Here is a 17,846-nt window from a genome sequence, read left to right as displayed (position 1 = left end):
GATCTGAAGAAGAAGAATGTTGCATCTCTATCCAAATGCCAAGTAGGCCCTGAAACCCAATGGATGAACTTGGGCGACTCACAATGTTTTGGGCCAACCCATCACACAGAGTTATTCTGAGGGGGAAAATGAGGGGAAGAACCATGTACATCACTTTTAACTTCCTTAAGGCATGCCATAAATGGAATAAGGAGATAAAACAAAGAGCCACAAGAGGCAAATATGCATAAATTTAAAAATTCAATAAGATAAAGCCATCTAGAATAGGGGTGAAACATGTTGTTTCAATGTAAAAATGTTACAGTGTGTTGGGGGGCAGAAAAAGTGCAAGTCACCCTGGCTAAATATTGAGGCCAGGCTCTCTTCTTTTAAGTTAGTTCCAAAATGGAGTCCGCATTCTTTTAGAATCAGGTTGAGGAAGCAATTTTCATCTCATGGGACGCAGACGTAATCGTCCGTCTCCTTATCCATAGGTAAAGCAACTTCTAACTACTAACCAGTCATTTATAATTATGTATTTCCTTTCTGCAGTCATTAAAGTTTAATTAAGTTGCCATGATAATTTAATTCACTGGGGGATAATTTCACTCTTTGTAGCATAACTTCTTGTTACCTTTACAGTTACATAGGTGTAGCACCACTAAACAGTAGAGAAGGAATATCACTCAGTTCAAGCAGTACCGGTAGCTTGTGCTATGCCTCCTGCTGCCATGTGCTCTATTGTGGATGATGATGAGATAATAAAGTGGGCAGAAGGCGAGCATTTTTTGGGCCTACTCTAACTGCAACTTACTGTACTAAATTATCCTAGTGCTATTTGCTTCCTCCCTGGGTATACTGTCTAGAACAGTTGGTCACCCATTGCTTCTTAAGCAAGATATTTAGGTCCTGCAAATTAATTAAACAGACAAATAAAACAAATCTTTACTTAAAATAACTAACACATTACAAAATGTGCAATGTAGTTCTGCTGTGCAACACTTGAAAGAGGTAAACAACAACAATAACGGGATATGCTTCTCTGTGAGCCAAACTACACACAACTTACATCAAGCAGATCTATCTTGGAAAACAGGATTCGGTTCCACAAATTGCCAATGAAAGGACGGCAGATCAAAACCAGATCCTAGCATACAAATTGAAGTGTAGACACTTTGACCCTCTGCACTCCTAATCCAAAAGCCATCACCCCTCCTTTATTGATATCTGCAATGCCAAAATTTGTTACTGGAATGCTACTCAGGGACTTCTAAGTAAGCACGAATCCACAAATGATTTTGTAAGCAAGATATGAGACTATGTAATGGTGTGTTCCCAGGGATCTGATGGTCTGTGGCTCTTCTGGGACTCCCGCAGATCTAGTCAGATTTTTGCAAGAGGCAGAAATGGCAATATAAGTACAGACAACCTTCAGGTGAAGACACCTACAAATCTTTGGTTGCACCAAGAAGTTTTTTGCCCATTTTTATGGCAATTTGATTTGATAGTACATGAGAAACAGATTAGTAGGTTTACACTGAAGAACACCAAGACAAATAAAACTTTCTTAATTAAGGCTGCCTTTGTTATCAGCCATACCAATTTAAGGAGGAAGGCACTTGTTCTGAAGGGAGGATGACTCACCTTTTGTGCGGTGTAAGATGCTCATCCTCTCTTTTTTCTTTACCACCCATCTGCTATATTTAGGACTGCTTTCAGTCAAACAACTGCTATGCTGTCCTTACTTAACCTAATTTACATCTGGAGCCTTATAGAACTTGTTCCCATCATGTGAAGAGATGTAACTCTAAGCCACAACTTTTGCCATGAGTTTTAACTGTCTGCAGTTCATTTGGTGTCATGTCCTGCCAGGAACCATCAAAAGAAGCAACACATTCAGGTACAGGTGAGTGAGGTGGCCAAATCTGTCATTTTTGCCGCAACAAAGGATCTTGTGGAACTTTAAAAGCAGGTTCTTTAGTCTTTGAAGTGCTACAGGATCACATTGCTTTAATTGCAAACTACAGTGGGGTCTTGACTTGAGAACTTAATCCGTATTGGAAGGCGGTTCTCAAGTCAAAAAGTTCTCAGGTCAAATCTGCATTTCCCATAGGAATGCATTGAAAACCATTTGATCCGTATCTGCTCTTTTCCGTCCATAGAAACTAATGGGAAGCTGCTATTCTGTCTTCGACCACTAGAGGGGGATATTTTGTTTCTTTTTTTCTTAGGTCAAGAAAGGTTCAGGGAAGGCAGGGAAAATACAGTCCAGGCAGTACAGTACCAGGCAGTCCGAAGACTGTCTCCCAAACAACTCTCTAAACGCTGGGAGGAGTGAGGAAGCAGACAGGCACCCTTTTCACTGGCCAACAGTTAACTGAAAGTTCACATTTTGCACTTTCCCTGCCTCCCACGTGGGTTTTTTTCAGTTCTTAACTCAAATCTACGTATGTAAGTCAAGTCAATATTTTCCTATGAGAGTGGTTCTTAAGTCAAAATGTTCTTAACTTGAGCTGTTCTTAAGTCAAGACCCCACTGTATGCGGAAATATATTTCTGCCTTGATGGCAAGTTGAGGATGTAACTCAAACATATCAGAGGACACTTTCTTATGCCAAGGCGGACCATTGTGCTATCTACCAGAAGTTCTCCTACGTTTCATACAAGAGTCTTTCTGGTCTCCCTAAGACTCGTGTCAGCTTCACTGAAAGCCACTGGTATGCTGAGGCCATCTGTCAAGGTATGCTGAGGCCATCTGTCTAAATATAAGTTCTGTAAAAGCTCTGCGAATCTAGGGAAAAGTCAATGACTCAAAATAATTTGGTTTTGCATGATCCACCTGAAGTTGGGGATACCAGGTAGAAAAACAGGACCCAGCAATAGCCGCCCTATCCTGACTAGCATCAAGATCAAAGATCCAGTTCCTAAGGTCGCGAAAGCTTAAACTAAGGAACTTTTCCATCAGAAGGTTATGGACCTTTAATTTTTGGTGACATTGTCATGCCCATCCACCAGATTTTTGCTGTTCTAACCAGCAGCACTTTGTCAGGGAGGAGTCCTCCAAATTGTTCAGTCTATGCCAATATCTAAGATAAGCCAGATCGATTCTAGCGGCAATTGAGGGTAGGCCTAGCTCAGCTCTGAGGTGAGCCGAAGGAGTTCCTGGGGAGAGCCCCAGTATCCACCTCATGAATTTGTTCTGCAGGATTTCTAATTTGGGTTTGGCTGCCTCTTCCCATAGTTCTGTCCCGTAGAGCATTTGTGCTCAAATTTTGACAATGAACTCCTTGAGGGCAGGATTTACCAGCTGGCTTCCTCTGCTGTAGAAAAATCTTTTTTATTGCCCTATTGATCTGGTGCTCAGTAAGATGGTAGCATTTAAATGCTGTCTCCAAGAGAGTTTCTCACAGAATTGAAGGCCCATATTTAAATGAGTGTACCTGCTCAATAGCATGCCCATCCAGAGACCAGTTATGCTTAGGGGCTCTCTTCCCACAGACCATGATTTTTGTTTTGGTATAGTTGATTGTTAGCCATTCCTCTTTACAGAGCGGCCCAAATTTGGACAGCATTCTTTTAAGACCAATTTTATTCAAAGATAGCAAGACCAGGTCATCAGCATAAAGCAGTATTGAGATCTTCCTACAGCCAATGGTTGGAGGGAAGAATGTGGGGGAAGCCATTTGAGGGATAAGACTGTTTATATAAAATTTGAAGAGAAAAGGTGCTAAAATGCAACCTTGTTTCACCCCTCGGCTAATGTGAACCTGTTGTGATAGAGCTCCCTGTAAGCCTATACGCACTTGCATCGTATTTTCTTTATGTAGTTGCTGTATGAGCCACAGGAGTCTCTTATCAATGTTTGTTTCTCCCAATTTATACCACAGATGCTCTCTATCAGGTCAAAGGCTGATGAAAAATCCACAAAGGCAGCGTAAAAATTAACATCAACCAGTTTAGGGTCTCATTGAGATGCTAAAGTACTGAAAATAGAAGACGAAGTCTGTGATCTCCTCAGAACCACGCTAGTGGAAGAAGGAGAGAAGAGAACAGCACACAAGGTCACAACACTATCCGCACAGGTATTTCTAATGTTTTCTTTTCCTTTACTGTGTTGTGGACTCTGTTTCTTTATCACAGGATCTCAGCAAGATGGAAACCAACATAATTTAGTTGTTAAAGCAAACTCTCACCTTAGATTTTTTCCAGTTAGAGCAGGGGTCCCCAACCCCTGGTCTGCAGCCTGTTCCAGTCTGTGGCCTTGGCAGGACCACACCACGGACCCAGATGTCCCGGGGGGGCCCACACGCACTCTCCCCCGCATGCACACATGCACGCATATCCCACCTGCCCACCCACCCACACGGGTGCTCCACCCACCTGAGCATACATGGAAGTGCACCCCGCCCACCTGTAAGTGCAGGGGGTGCCCCACTCCTCCACATGGACCCCGCCCCCCTCCAACTGGTCCGTGGTTCAGAAAAGGTTGGGGACCACTGAGTTAGAGAATTTTACTACACTTTCCACAGAACTCAACCTGAAAAATTTATCTTTCATCAGACTGACTTTAAATATTTTACATGTAACCTTCAGGAGTTTTTATGTCATACCTGTTTGTGCCACCATGTGCGTCCATCCATTCCAGACTCTTCTGATTTTTTCACCCCAAAAATAATGACTTTCTATCTTCTGTGGTTTTAAAAGAAAATAATCTTTGCTCACCAGCTGGTTGTGTTTGTTGCTTCCCCAAACATACAACTCTCCTTCTTCTGAAACAAGAAAAGAAAGTTATTTAAGAAAGGAGAGAGAAAAGTGACTTAACACAAGGTACCTTAAGGACACTGGAATATTGATTAAATGTCATTGTTTCCTTACAGATTTGCTCTCTGTCTTGTCTATATATAGCAAAACAAACAAACGTTTTAAAAGACAATGCTAAATTTTAAGAAGTTGCAACACACCCAACACAAAGTGCAAGAAGTGAAGCATAAGCTGCAATGTATACAACTAACCACAGCTGCAACCTTACTCTACTCCAAAACCACAACTCAAACTGACATAACACAAAATTTAGTATTTTTCATACGAACCATGCAACATAGAGACAAACATGACTTCTTTACAAAGACTCAACACAACAAATAGCTTTATATACAATGACTTTTTTTTAAAAAAAATCCTTTATGTTTAACATGGCAAAAGGAATGTCCTAATTGCTACACCTTTGGGGTGGGACACAGATCTGTTAAAAGAAGGCAAGAACAAGAAGAGTGAACTTTGTGGTCCCTGAATTAAACTTTAGCAACAACACACACAATATACACACATTTCACAGGAAAGTTACACTCAGTCACAGCAATAATATACTTCAAAAGCCTTCATACATTTCAGCCAAACAGAAAAGATGATCATGACAAAGAAACTTACCTGTTAGTGCTGTGGCATGGAATGAGCCAGATGTGACACTCTTTACAGTCATATTTTCTAGACCTGTAATAATAGCCCGTTATATTTAATCAGCAGAAGAGATTTAATTTTGCAATGCAGAATTTGTAAAGACATTATATGCAACATAGCTGTATATGGCCAGACTTCACAAAAGACACAAATGTAGGAAAGGAAGTTGCTTAGATTGCGGAGGAATAATATTTTTGCAATAAATTTTACAAGACATGTAGTCTCTTTTCCAGCTTCTATTCAGGAAAATTTTCAATAACTGTGGCTTGGCTAATGAGGCTACCAGAGTAGAATATCAGAACCATTAGGAGTCTGCCCAAATGTTAAGATCTCCAGGAAAGGCCGTCGTGAGATGGTTTGCATAGGACTATTTGACAGTCATGTGGGAAAACCTTGCTCTTCTGCCAACTGCAGTTCTCTCAGATTTGTCATCAGTTCCCATTCTCTGTGCTCTTTTGCAAGGCTATGAAGACACATCTCTTTTAAGAATTGTTTTAGATGTTTCCTGAGCATCATGATAATTTTGTTTAATGGTCTTACTGTCTCATCTGTTTTTCTTTTTAGTTGTATTTTTAGCCATCTTGGGGATCCAGTTGTGGAGCCAGAGGCTGGGAGTTCAGTTCCCCACTGTGTCTCCCTGGAGAAGAGCAGCTTGTGTGGCCTTGGGCAAGTTACAGGGTCACAGGGCGTCCCCAGAAGACAGGAACGGCAAACCACTTCTGATTTGCTACCTAGAAAACCCTGAAAAGGTTCAACTTGATAGCACATGATTATTATGATGAGCTATTTTGAATGCTATCTTTTAGTGGAAGGGGGGCCAGAAATATATTCAATAAGAAACAAAGAAAGTTGTTTCTATGGCCAAGTGGATGAGTCTAATCACAAGGGAAGGGACGTGTTCGCGCTGTGGGTTAAACTACAGAAGCCTCTGTGCTGCAAGGTCAGAAGACCAGCAGTCGTAAGATCAAATCCATGCGATGGAGTGAGCTCCCATCGCTTGTCCCAGCTCCTGCCAACCTAGCAGTTCAAAAGCATGTGAGTAGATAAATAGGTACCACAATGGTGGGAAGGTAACGGCATTCTGTGTCTAGTTGTGCTGGCCACGTGACCATGGAAACTATCTTTGGACAAACGCTGGCTCTACAGCTTAGAAACAGGAATGAGCACCACCCTCTCGAGTCGGAACTGGACTAAATGTCAAGGGGAACTATTACCTTTACCTAGTCACAAGGGACATTTACCATTGGATATGCCATTAAGACATACTTTCATGTCAACCAAAGTTCTCAAAACGCCATTACTGGTCAAAGGGACTAATGGAATATCATGGCGAATGACTAGTTTCTAAGCAAAGACTAAATCTGTGGTTCTTTGAATACAAGACACCTATATATAACAGAAGCATTTTAGCACCTAACACATGACATACTCAAATGCAACATATCTATTGGAAAACACACCTGTCACTTCACAAGGTTCTTTTGCTTTCAAAAAGGATGGAACCATTTCTCCTTGGCAAGCCCGCTTTGCCTGAGAGGCCATACCAATTCCCCACTGGAACATGGAGCCCCCGTCTTTTCGTCATGCAAAGGAACAGAGAATGATTATTGTTAAAGATGCCATTCCCCAACTTACACACAATGGAGAGTGTGCTAATATTTTTATTAATGGCAGCATAAAAGATGTGTTAACACATAAATTATAACAGTACAATGGTTCAGGAGTAAAAATCTTCAACTACCCAAATTAGCTATATCTCTATGTAAGGTGATTTAACACATCCCATTATTTTAGGTCCACGCTTTAAATGTATAAAATATACAGTTGAAAATGCCACCAATATAGGACAAAGAAATTACAGAAATCTAATTGAGTGCAATTTCATTTTTAGTGGCAAACTCCCTGTTGTCTCTATGTAATTTGTGAAATGATACCAAGATGCTCATAACTCAAGGCAATACTGCTTTCTGCTACAGAAGAAATGTGTATGAGGCCACTTCTACTTATTTTTAATTATGACAAAACCTTTTCAATAGTGCAGCTTCCAGAGTCACCATGTACCACTCCATAAGTCAATGATTAGGAACTGGTGCATACATGAGTCCCACTTACACCTATGTGTACCTGGCTAGTTGCAGTCATGAAGGATTCTCCTGACACAATATTCTCAAACATGGTGCCCACCAGCTGTGCTTAGACTAGAACTCCTCTCAGCATTAGCCAGTTAGCTATTGACCAAACTATGCTGTCTCCAGCCAATCAAACACATTGAGAAGGTATCAGTTTAGACAAAACTATGCATTACTCTTAGTAGTGTAAAGCTGATGTAAGGTTTTTATATATTGGTAAATTCTCCTGAATACTGTACCTTTGTATTTCTTTTCCTGAGAGAAGACCAACATTATAAAGATCCGGCGGAAATAAATATAATTGCATTTAACAAACACCAAGTATTTGCATTTGGCAATATCATCCTGTTCCCAATCCAACTAAAACTGAACATTGGCCCATCCCAGGAAAGAATAAAAGGAAGCTGAATTGCTGCTGGGTTTGCCCTGCCCATTACAGCTACAGAAAAGCAAAACAAAAAGTCAGAATCAACGTGCATTCCAATCTTCAAGTAACAAAACGTTGCTTAAAATCCAGGAGGCAGTGGATGTGCTCTCTCTTCTTAGTTCCCGTTACTGTTTGAAAAGGCCAAGTATGTGAGCACAACAGGCAAACTCTTATTTCAGAGGTATTGTAAATATAATGCAGAATTGCCTTAAGAGTTGCCTTAAGAAATCCGAAAACAGTGCAGATACAGGCAGAAAGACAGAAATGGCCATGGAAAGAGAAGTATGGATGTTCAGCAACCCCTAACATCCCTCTGATCTCTCCTTCCAAGGGCAGAGACAGACCCAGCCACGAATTTCATCAGGCTGTGTTTGCCCGGCCTGTGTATATATTTATTTCCTGGTAGATGACGTGGGGCCTGTTTGACAAAATACTTAGAATGCATCACATCTCGCTCCCTTTTCACTTATCTGTGTTGGCTAGCCTTTAATACCCAGGCCACCCCAAATCAAAATATCTGGCCACTATCCTTCTAGCTATCAGATGATGTTGCCATACTCTTCTCCCTATGGATATCACAAGCTCTATGCTGAAAATTTCCGGGGCACATAACTATGTTCCGCACAGTCATTACAGTACAAAAATTGGCAGAAGAATGGAATGACATTTGCCAGTGATGAATTTTTGTGTTCTTTAATATCCTAGTTCCTCTCTACATCTAAAATGTAACTCACCTGTGACAGCAAGCGCATGCCTGAGTCCAGCAGCAACATTTACCACCTTGCCCTGTAAAGACTGGGGGATATGGAGGGAAGACATACTCTTTAGGAACACGTGCCAGAGAATGTACTTCTCTTTGAACACTAGGATTTTCAAAATTAATGAACAAAGCTGTATTACATACTACATTATTTAAAACATCATCTCCTGCAGCTTCCAACTATAATGGCCTTCCTTAGCATGGTATCTTTTAGATATATTGGACTACACCTAACGTCTCCCACAGACAGCATGGCTAGTGATGGGAGATGTAGTCCAAAACAATTAAATGATGCAAGGTTGAAGAAAACTGATGTACAATGATATATATAACTGAAAAATACTACTACTTTCCACCCACGGAATAACTAATTAAAGGGAAAGGCGGGCAAAAGATATTATGTTCAATATCCAGCAAAGGTGGAGAAAGATCCCTGTCTGAAATCTGGGAGATGCTGCCTCACAAATGTTCACAGTGTTGGGTTAAATGGACTCGGGGTCTGAGTCAGTATAACCCAGATTCCTCTGTTCCTAAATGCTGATGCTGGCAGAGCATCAATTTTTCAAGCACCTTACCTCAATCTTCTGTGGAAAAAAACATCCTGCTGACGTTGGAGGAACTCCCAATTGCCCAAAAGAATTAGATCCACAAGACAGCACTTGGCCGCTTCCTGCAAGGTGTAGACATGCAATGCAATAGCTTAATTGTCAGCCTCAGGTAGACATCCAGAGCATCATAATTCATTTCCATTAGGAACAGGAGGCATGATGGAACACGTTGAAAACTATCAGATGGGATCATTATTACCCATTTATAACACTTTCTAAATCGGGTGTATGAATCAATGTTGCATGAGAGTAAGCAAGAGTCTTAGTCCACAGCTTATTTTCCTAACCACTATACTACACCACCATTCAGTTGCCATATTCCGGCATCCAGAATAGCACCCACCTCAATCCTCCTCTCCGTATTGTCATTAAAGGGAGAACAATAATCTGAAAGGGGCAGTCTTCATTACATGTGATAGTGCCACAGATGTTCCAGACCCCCCCAAAAACTCATGGTTTCCATTTGCAGGGAGTGGCTGCACACAGTGGATGTTGTCAACTTCAAACTATCACCCTTTGACATGAAGACAGCAGTGGTGAAGGCACGGAGGACAGCTGCTCTCCCTCTTCATGAATTCAGGTTAGTCCTATCCTCAGTGACTGGATAAGGTACGAGTGTTTACCATTTCCAAACGCTCTACAATTTCTATCCTTGTTATTTACATACAGTACATTGTAAAGGTCTTGGACCTTCACAGGAGCCTGCAGAGAACATGGTGTTTTCACTGCAAGTGCTATTAGTTTTAGTCCCAATGACAGATTTTACCTGCGAGTATGATTGTAAAATCCCAACCACAAGCAACTTGTACGACAGGACATCCGGACAGAGAGGTGCATAACGTAAACTGTGTCACGTCTTTGGCATGACCAAGCCCCAACTGCCCATCTTTATTCTGGCCACAGAAGAAGAGTTTTCCAGTGTCTGCAAAAATGAACAAATATTTTGCAAATATGAAGCACATTTGCAAAATGAACAAATACCAAACATTTGGCCCAATAAATCACTTTCACATGCAAATATTGACAGCCTCTTTCCAGAGGAATGTTCATGTTAATAATGCTAAGGCCACTCTATGTCTACTATATGGCAAGGAACCTGTGGCTGAACTCCAACTCCCATCAGTTCCAAACAATATGTGCAATAATTGGAGATTATGGGAACTATAATCTACTAAAATCTAGAGAGCAGTTCCTCTCCATTAGCATTTTAATTCAAGTCACTCAGAACGGCATGACGCAAACTGTGAAAGACAGCACAGGAATGCACCACTGAACTTCACTGACAAGTCAGCCTGGCAGGTGTGTAAAATCCATTGTCAGCACTTCAGTCCAGAATTGAAACTGCACAGGCTCTGTGACAAAAAAGAGGTGTTATGGAAAATATGGTAGTATGGCTAGGAGATTCTCCATAGCTGTCCCTGGCAGGGAAAGTAAAAAAAAACTGGAAACAGATTCATTAGTCCATATTATCAAATGAGGACAGGTATTTTGTAAAGCTAATGGTTCTTAATTGCCCATTCAATAACAAACCAATGACAAATACAACAAAGACAACTTGTAAGAATACACTGTTTCTGAGAAAATTCACTTTTCTCCCAACTACTGTGAGGATTGCACCTATATTAAAGGCAAGAACGAAGGCTTAAGTGAGGAAGCAGATTATTATGTTATAGTCCCTGTTAATCAGAAAGTCCTAGGGTTTCAACCTCAGGAAATCTGCCTCCACTACACCACTGTGAAAAGCAGGGGGCCATGTCAGGTGCAGTCCCACCACTCAGAATCATATCTAACTACTGAAGAAATCTCATACAGATTAATACTAGGTTAGTTTGCTACTACTTTGAGTCACTGAACATGCAAAAAGAGGGGGGTGGGGGAGAGAAAATTGTTAGACACCAGGATTATTATAACAGAAATATAGCAAATCTCTTAAATCTCTCTATAAAACTTTTCACAAGCTCCTGTAATCATTCAATTCATGCAAAATTTTCCTCAAGACAGTTCTACTCCTACTGGCAGGGAGGCACTATCCTAGAGACCAAATCAGATCACAGGAGTGTTGTCATTGATCTGTACATTTCTTCTAATTTGTTCACTCCTCAGTGTTCAGAAATAAGAGGTATCTTAAAGCTATAGAAGCTATTACTTTGAATGGATTCTGGATTCTGGATTCCAAGATGACACATGGAAAAGAATTAAACTCTGGTTTGCAGCCCATGCAGTTACTGCATCATCTCTTCCAGTTCTGAGCATTCCAAGCATGACACCTTTTTTCCAGTTAGAGAATTTAATCCAAATGTAATTCCTATGCAGCACGCAACTGTGCAAGTGTAACAAGTGCTGTAATTAACAAAAAACAACATAAATATTCCCTGCACAGTTCACAGAATCACATTATCAATGTTATATTTGTATCCGAGGGGTGGGTAAAATTTTGATGGGATCACACCACAAATGACCAAAGAAAGAAAGACAAAAAACCAAAGGTTCCTTTTGAGTTTTGAATTTTTCTGTTTTTGATCTCTTCCAGGCCTTGGGTTGCTTTGCAGCTCCTGCACACAAAACAGGCACCAGGAGAAGGAAAATATATATATATTTTCTTCCCACTCATTTTTTATTTTTAGTTTCCTGTGGAGGCTTGGGAGGCCTCAGAAATGACCTAGGGTTGCATTTGTGACCCATGTGCTACATTTTGTCTATCTGTGATCTAAACCTGTGGAAGTGTCTTTGAACAGTGAAAAGTCCTCATCCAGTCATGATGCAAAAAATGAGAAAGAGCAGCACTACTACCACCCCAGCAATGCCATTTCATTTTATGAACTTTTAGTAAAGCCCTCAGCCCCTTCTAAACTCTACAGGCTCCCCTTTCCCCATGCTGGAACATTAAATCGTTAAAATGATTTAGAAGTTGCATGGAGCAACGTGTCATCTCCCTGCCCAATGAATCATTCCTGAATTCCATGATGCACTGAATATTCAAACTGAATACATTAGCCATTTTCAGGAGTTCAGCTTCTAACTTGGATAAAGAGATTCGGGACCACATTTCTCCAATCAACCATCTTGCTGTGTGAACAAGGAAAAACTGCAAAGGAGCTGTAACCAAACTCAATTGACCAAATTACAAAGCTCCATATCATCTGGAACTAGGCTTTATCACTCTGTAACAAAGTACAGCAAAACAATGCTACAACATCTCTGAAGACCTTTCTTGCCAAGATTGGTAGGTGGTCACACTAAGTTGGGTGGAATATAAATGTTTAAAAATAAATATCAATTTTGTAACAACTTTGTGTTCGTCCATCCTGAGTCTTGGAATATTTGTTACATTGGAGGTTTTACGAGGGATATTTGTTTTTATATATTTTATTATCTTAATTTATGTTGTACAGTTATGTTATTTTCCTGGAAGCTGCCCAGAGCAGTGGTTTGTCTACTAAATGGGTGGGTTGTAGGTTTAAATAAATAAGTAGAATAAAAGTAAAGGAGGTGAGGCACATGTGTCCAACTTCCTCTAGATTCCATAAAACAAAACCCCAAAATAGACACCATAAGTTGCTAAGCCATGTCTCTCTGATCTCAGCAACTAGTGGGAAAGAACTGAAAATGGGGGAGGAACATCAGTTGAGCCTTGCAAACTGATCTATCACTCCTTTAACAATAAACTTGTTCCATGAGTGCATATGGGATAGCAATGAAAATGAGACCCCCCCCCCAAAAAAAAAGATTTAAGCATTATGTTCAATTAAATCCTGAGAAATGCAAAATCAGCAAAATATACATACAGTACATATTATAAGGTTCACATAGGAGGCAGTGCAATACTGAGATAAACAAAACATTTCCAAGTATACTACTTTGGAAATGTGCATTAGTCATTAATATTATTTTACCAGTGAGAACTGCAGAATGTCCCCCTCCTCCAGTAATGTTTTGAATGTTTTCCTCATTACAGAAAAATCCTGTCAAGGCCTGAGGCAGGAGTACGTCTTCTGTGTGACCAAGACCAAGCTGTCCATAACTGTTTGCTCCCTGTAGGAAAGAAAGAGAAATGAGGTACATTTATCTTAACACTGGTTAATTCAGGGATTCCTATGCTTCCATCTGCATTTTGCAAACAAAATGGAAATTGAATTCAAGTTCTTTATACTATTACAGTACTTATTTTATGCCACTCTTTTATGTCACTGCTTTACTTCAAAGAATTGACAAAATGTCATTATCAGCAATCCTGTGTCATTAACGTTTTATACTTCTGATATCACAAATTTTAGTCTTCTGCAGTGTAAAATGTAGCCAACAGTACAAGACAGTCTAGTCTTGATTAGAACATAAATCTTACTAGATTTAGTGAAATCACTAGCCCTCCTGTGAGAAATTTATCTTTTAAGATACATACATTAGTATATATCTTAAAGCATAAATTTGTATCTTGTATGTATCTTTAGATTGGTTATGTGTCTATCTGTCCAGTTCATACTAATCCCCAAATCAAAGCACAAACTACATAAAACACACAGCTATTGGTCTAGCCATTACTTGGATGTAAGTTACATTAACTTCTATGATTGTTTACTTCCAAATCTTTTTTTAACAGATTAGATGCATCCAGTTCCTTATCCTTCGGTTTAACATGAAGACAATGGGTTTTTTATGTTTTAAATTTTACAAAAAAAAACTTTCAAGCTATGGCTTGTCGGCAGAGCATTTTAAACCACCCTGATGTTCATACCACAAGCTGAGAATGTGAGAAACAAATTGTATGGGAATGGGAGGGCACCAGAACCACATGAGGTCTGCCTTTTCCCTGTTTTGATGTTTTCATTGACCATGTACAATGACAAGCAGTCTTTAATTAGCAACACAATGAATAGCTCACACTTGGGGAAATGTGTATCTTTCAAAGAGCACACACACAGCTTCAGCACTGAACAGATGGCATTTTCTTTTGTTGTGTGCCATGCCTTGCCTCAATGCCCTCTAAACTCTGTCCCCTAGCACAGTGGTCCACAGCCTTGGGCCTCCAGATGTTCTTGAACTACAACTCCCAGAAGCCTTTACCACCACCTTTGCTGGCCAGGATTTCTGGGAGTTGAAGTCCAAGAACATCTGGAGGCCCAAGGTTGGAGACCACTGCCCTAGCAGGATGTCATCTCAGTGCCCAAATCATAAACCCACTCTCCTTGCACTGCAGTGCAGCACAAGCAGAGCTCCTGCTACTTCACTTGAACTGAGAGCGGGTTCCTTCCCCGCCCCCCTCGGCTACAGGTATCATCTAATTACTGGTATTAAGATGTTTCTCAACATTATTTTGCAAACTGCCACTATAATCCATTTTACATACAGGAATGTGTTATTACCAATCCAGTAGAAGGGAGAATTCTGTAGTATCCTTGCATTTTTCACTTGCTTAAAGTGCTAACGGGAGAAACAGGGAATGTGTTTCAGATGGGTACAAAATTGATCAGAAACACAGAACTCATGCACACAACATATAGTTAACTGGCATAAGAGAGCAAGTGTGGTGTACTGGATAGAGTGATGGGCTAGGATTCTGGAGCTCTGGATTCAAATCCCTACTTGCCCATTTGTATCATTTGCGGGGTATCAATGGTAAAACCAGTCCTGAAAATTCTCATAAGCCTGGAAGACGCTCTTAGTGACAGCACATCAGATGTGATCTGACAACAGAGTTGAAGTGGATTTGAAAGAAAGAAATGTAAGACTGAAACCACTGTTCTCCTTGTGTAGTTTTCAGAACTGTTCTCCTCCTGATGCAGCCTTCTGCACCATCTAAAAATCAGCTCTTTTTTAGCCCTCCAGTTGTCGGGGGAGGGGAAGGGACAACATGTGAGGCTTAATCCCGATTAACGTTTAATTTATACACAGAGAGAGTTCTGTATGGCATTTTAAAGTTCTTTTTATTGTGTGAAACTGATGAAACCACGCCTTAAGTATCTCACTTACTTTGAAAACCCTACTAGGGTTGCTATAAGTCAGTTCTGATTTGCCAGCATATACAGTAATAACATGTGATAATGTAAATACAACTGTCTACATTTCATTTGCTTTACTGCTTCCTGCCATCATTGTTCCTTTTATCTCTACAATTACATGTGTTTTATATCAGCTAACCAACACAGGACTGGTATGCGACAAGAAAACCTAGATTATCTCAGGTTAAACATTAAGCATGAGCTTTAACACATTTGATTGTTTTTTATTATTATTATAACTCAAGGTCTGAGGCTCATCTGTGTCACTGACATGGAATTCTGTTCCTCAAACCCAGACCTGGGCAAAGTGCGGCCCGTGGGCCACATACGGCCTGAGAGCCGCTCCTGTCCGGCCCGCCAGTCATCACTCCAGTCCAGCCTGCCCATCACCACTCCAGTCCAGCCTGCCCATCACCACTGAGTGAGCCGGAGCTCCGGCTCCAGTCACCCAGCACAGCAGTAAACAAAACTCATGAGATCCGCCGCTGGGATCTTGCAAGTTTTGACTGTTACTCTTGAGCCGCAGGCTGCGGAGCCTGCAGCTCAAGAGGCCGGAAGGGATCTTTGTGCAGGTGACATGATGACGTATCACGTCGCCTGCACGGGATAGAAAACAGTCAGAGAGGAAGGCCGCGAGGGAACAGAGGACAGGTGAGTTAGCTCAGTGACGGCTTCCCCCCCCCCGCGGTGAACAAATTACAACGCTCACATAGTTAACTCCTGAAAAGTTTACGGAGTTAACTAGGTCAGCCTTGTAGTTCGTTCACCGCAGGGCCTCACCCAATGGGGGCCTATTACTACCCACAAATTGGGGACCTATTACTACCCACCCCCGAACACAGTTCAGATTTTTCATGTGGCCCCCTATAGAAATTAATTGCCCACCCCTGCTCAAACCTAAACAATGGATAGAGATCAAGCACAGGGCACCATCTGAAATCTAGGAGAATGGTCATCATACTGCTAGAAAAGCTGAAAGTCTCATTTTTGTGTATGTGTGAGGTGGCAAGGATGTTTCCATTTTCAAAAAGATAGCCACACTAATCTGTTTCAATATGTAGAAGAAAAAGAAAACAGAAACAAAGGGGAAAGTATTTTCATCACTTAGAAGACAACAGATTTATTTCACTGTTGGTGTTGTGTCTTAGGAAGTGGACCGTAATCTACAGGATCTACACTGAAATAATTTTGTTAGGCTTTATGATACCAGGAAACTTTGTTTTTATATTTGTTTTACTTTTGTTACATATGTAGCTTACCCTGGCTTCCTTCCCTACCTCCATGACATGAAAAGGATCCACATCACAAGGGTCTTCCCCACTTGATGTTACAAGAACTGTCACCTGTTCTCAGAGTTTTTAACCCTGAAATGATGTGCTGCTGACCTGGCAACTCTTAAGTAAACACTAACAAAACGTGGTGTCAGTGCTAATAACATGGAGATCCACTCATATTCTTGTCCAGCAGGGAGCAGCACAGGCTAAAACCACCTCACAAGCCTAGATCCGATGTTGAAAAACTCCAGCTCCCGAAATGAGACTAAAAACCGTGCGGACATGAATCTTAGAAGGTCAGAGAGGCACCCAAGAAGTTCTGTTCTGTCTCAATTTACTATGTCCTTCAAAGCTTCTGGAAACAGTCTAAATTAAAATGAACGTATGACTGACTTTTGAGAAGGATGGCTGTCTTTCTCCTGCTAGGAACACAAGCCGTGCTTTAAAGACATTTCGACACAGGATCCAACCAACCAACAGGTTTTGATGTGCCAAATTCTGCATCTGAAACACGGGGTTGCACCTAACCTGACCGAGGGAGATGGGACGGAGGAATCAAGCCTATGAAAATAAGTTAACAGCATCAAATTGGAAAGAAGCTGTGTTGCGGGAATCGCGAAAATTAAAGAGCAAAAAAGCAGTCCCCCAGTGACCACGAGGAGCCCATCCTTCTCCCCGCAGAGCGGCCGCTTCCGCCCTTTCTCGCGCGGCTTCAGGAACCTACCCAGGCGAACAGAGCCCGCCGCGAGCCCGCGCAGGGGGCGACCTCCATCCCAGGTGGTCGATCAGGAAGACTGGCTCGCGGAAAGGCCCGCCCCTTCTGAATCCTCCCAGAGGGGTGAAGCGTGGGCGGCGCTTGTTGTCGCCGGGCGCTGCCTGATTGGCCAGTAGCGACAAGGGGGCGGGGGTAGCGCGCGTGCATGTGCGCATGCGTTGTGCTCCTTCTATTCTCGCAAGACTTCGGGTCGGGGTGGGGAGGCTCTGGTTCTTTAGGTACATATTGTGGAATTCCAGCGCCCGTCAATCCCAGCGAGAATCCCCAGAATGAGGGTCATGGGAGCTGCAATCCTATCACGGGTTGCCTGTAATCGTTGGCACACGGTGTTGTGCACTGTTTTACATTGACCTGTGTTCTAGCTCCATGGTGCTTACTTAGCGATAAATATCGGCCTTCAATGTGCATATGAATTATAGGTTAGCGTCACTGGATGAGGGTA

General features: G+C 41.5%; 1 protein-coding gene across 2 annotated transcripts in view; it reads right to left on the bottom strand.

Moving 5' to 3' along the window:
* Positions 1–17,463, bottom strand: part of SERGEF (secretion regulating guanine nucleotide exchange factor) — a 127,868-nt gene extending 110,405 nt beyond the window's left edge. For both annotated transcript variants that reach the window (XM_020811344.3, XM_072985699.2), the window contains exons 1-8: positions 17,354–17,463; positions 13,253–13,391; positions 10,126–10,281; positions 9,327–9,421; positions 8,726–8,786; positions 6,896–7,009; positions 5,406–5,468; positions 4,589–4,747 (exon numbers count right to left, since the gene is read on the bottom strand). In XM_020811344.3, coding sequence (XP_020667003.3) covers positions 4,589–4,747; positions 5,406–5,468; positions 6,896–7,009; positions 8,726–8,786; positions 9,327–9,421; positions 10,126–10,281; positions 13,253–13,391; positions 17,354–17,401 — 835 coding nt within the window. In that variant the 5' untranslated portion in view covers positions 17,402–17,463. The remainder of the gene's footprint in view (positions 1–4,588; positions 4,748–5,405; positions 5,469–6,895; positions 7,010–8,725; positions 8,787–9,326; positions 9,422–10,125; positions 10,282–13,252; positions 13,392–17,353) is intronic.
* Between the last annotated feature and the right edge of the window lie 383 nt (positions 17,464–17,846).

The sequence above is a fragment of the Pogona vitticeps genome, chromosome 1 (genome assembly GCF_051106095.1).
Source record: "Pogona vitticeps strain Pit_001003342236 chromosome 1, PviZW2.1, whole genome shotgun sequence".
Classification (NCBI taxonomy): domain Eukaryota; kingdom Metazoa; phylum Chordata; class Lepidosauria; order Squamata; family Agamidae; genus Pogona; species Pogona vitticeps.
Note: the sequence above shows the minus strand (reverse complement) of the source record. Positions and strands in the feature narration are given on the sequence as shown.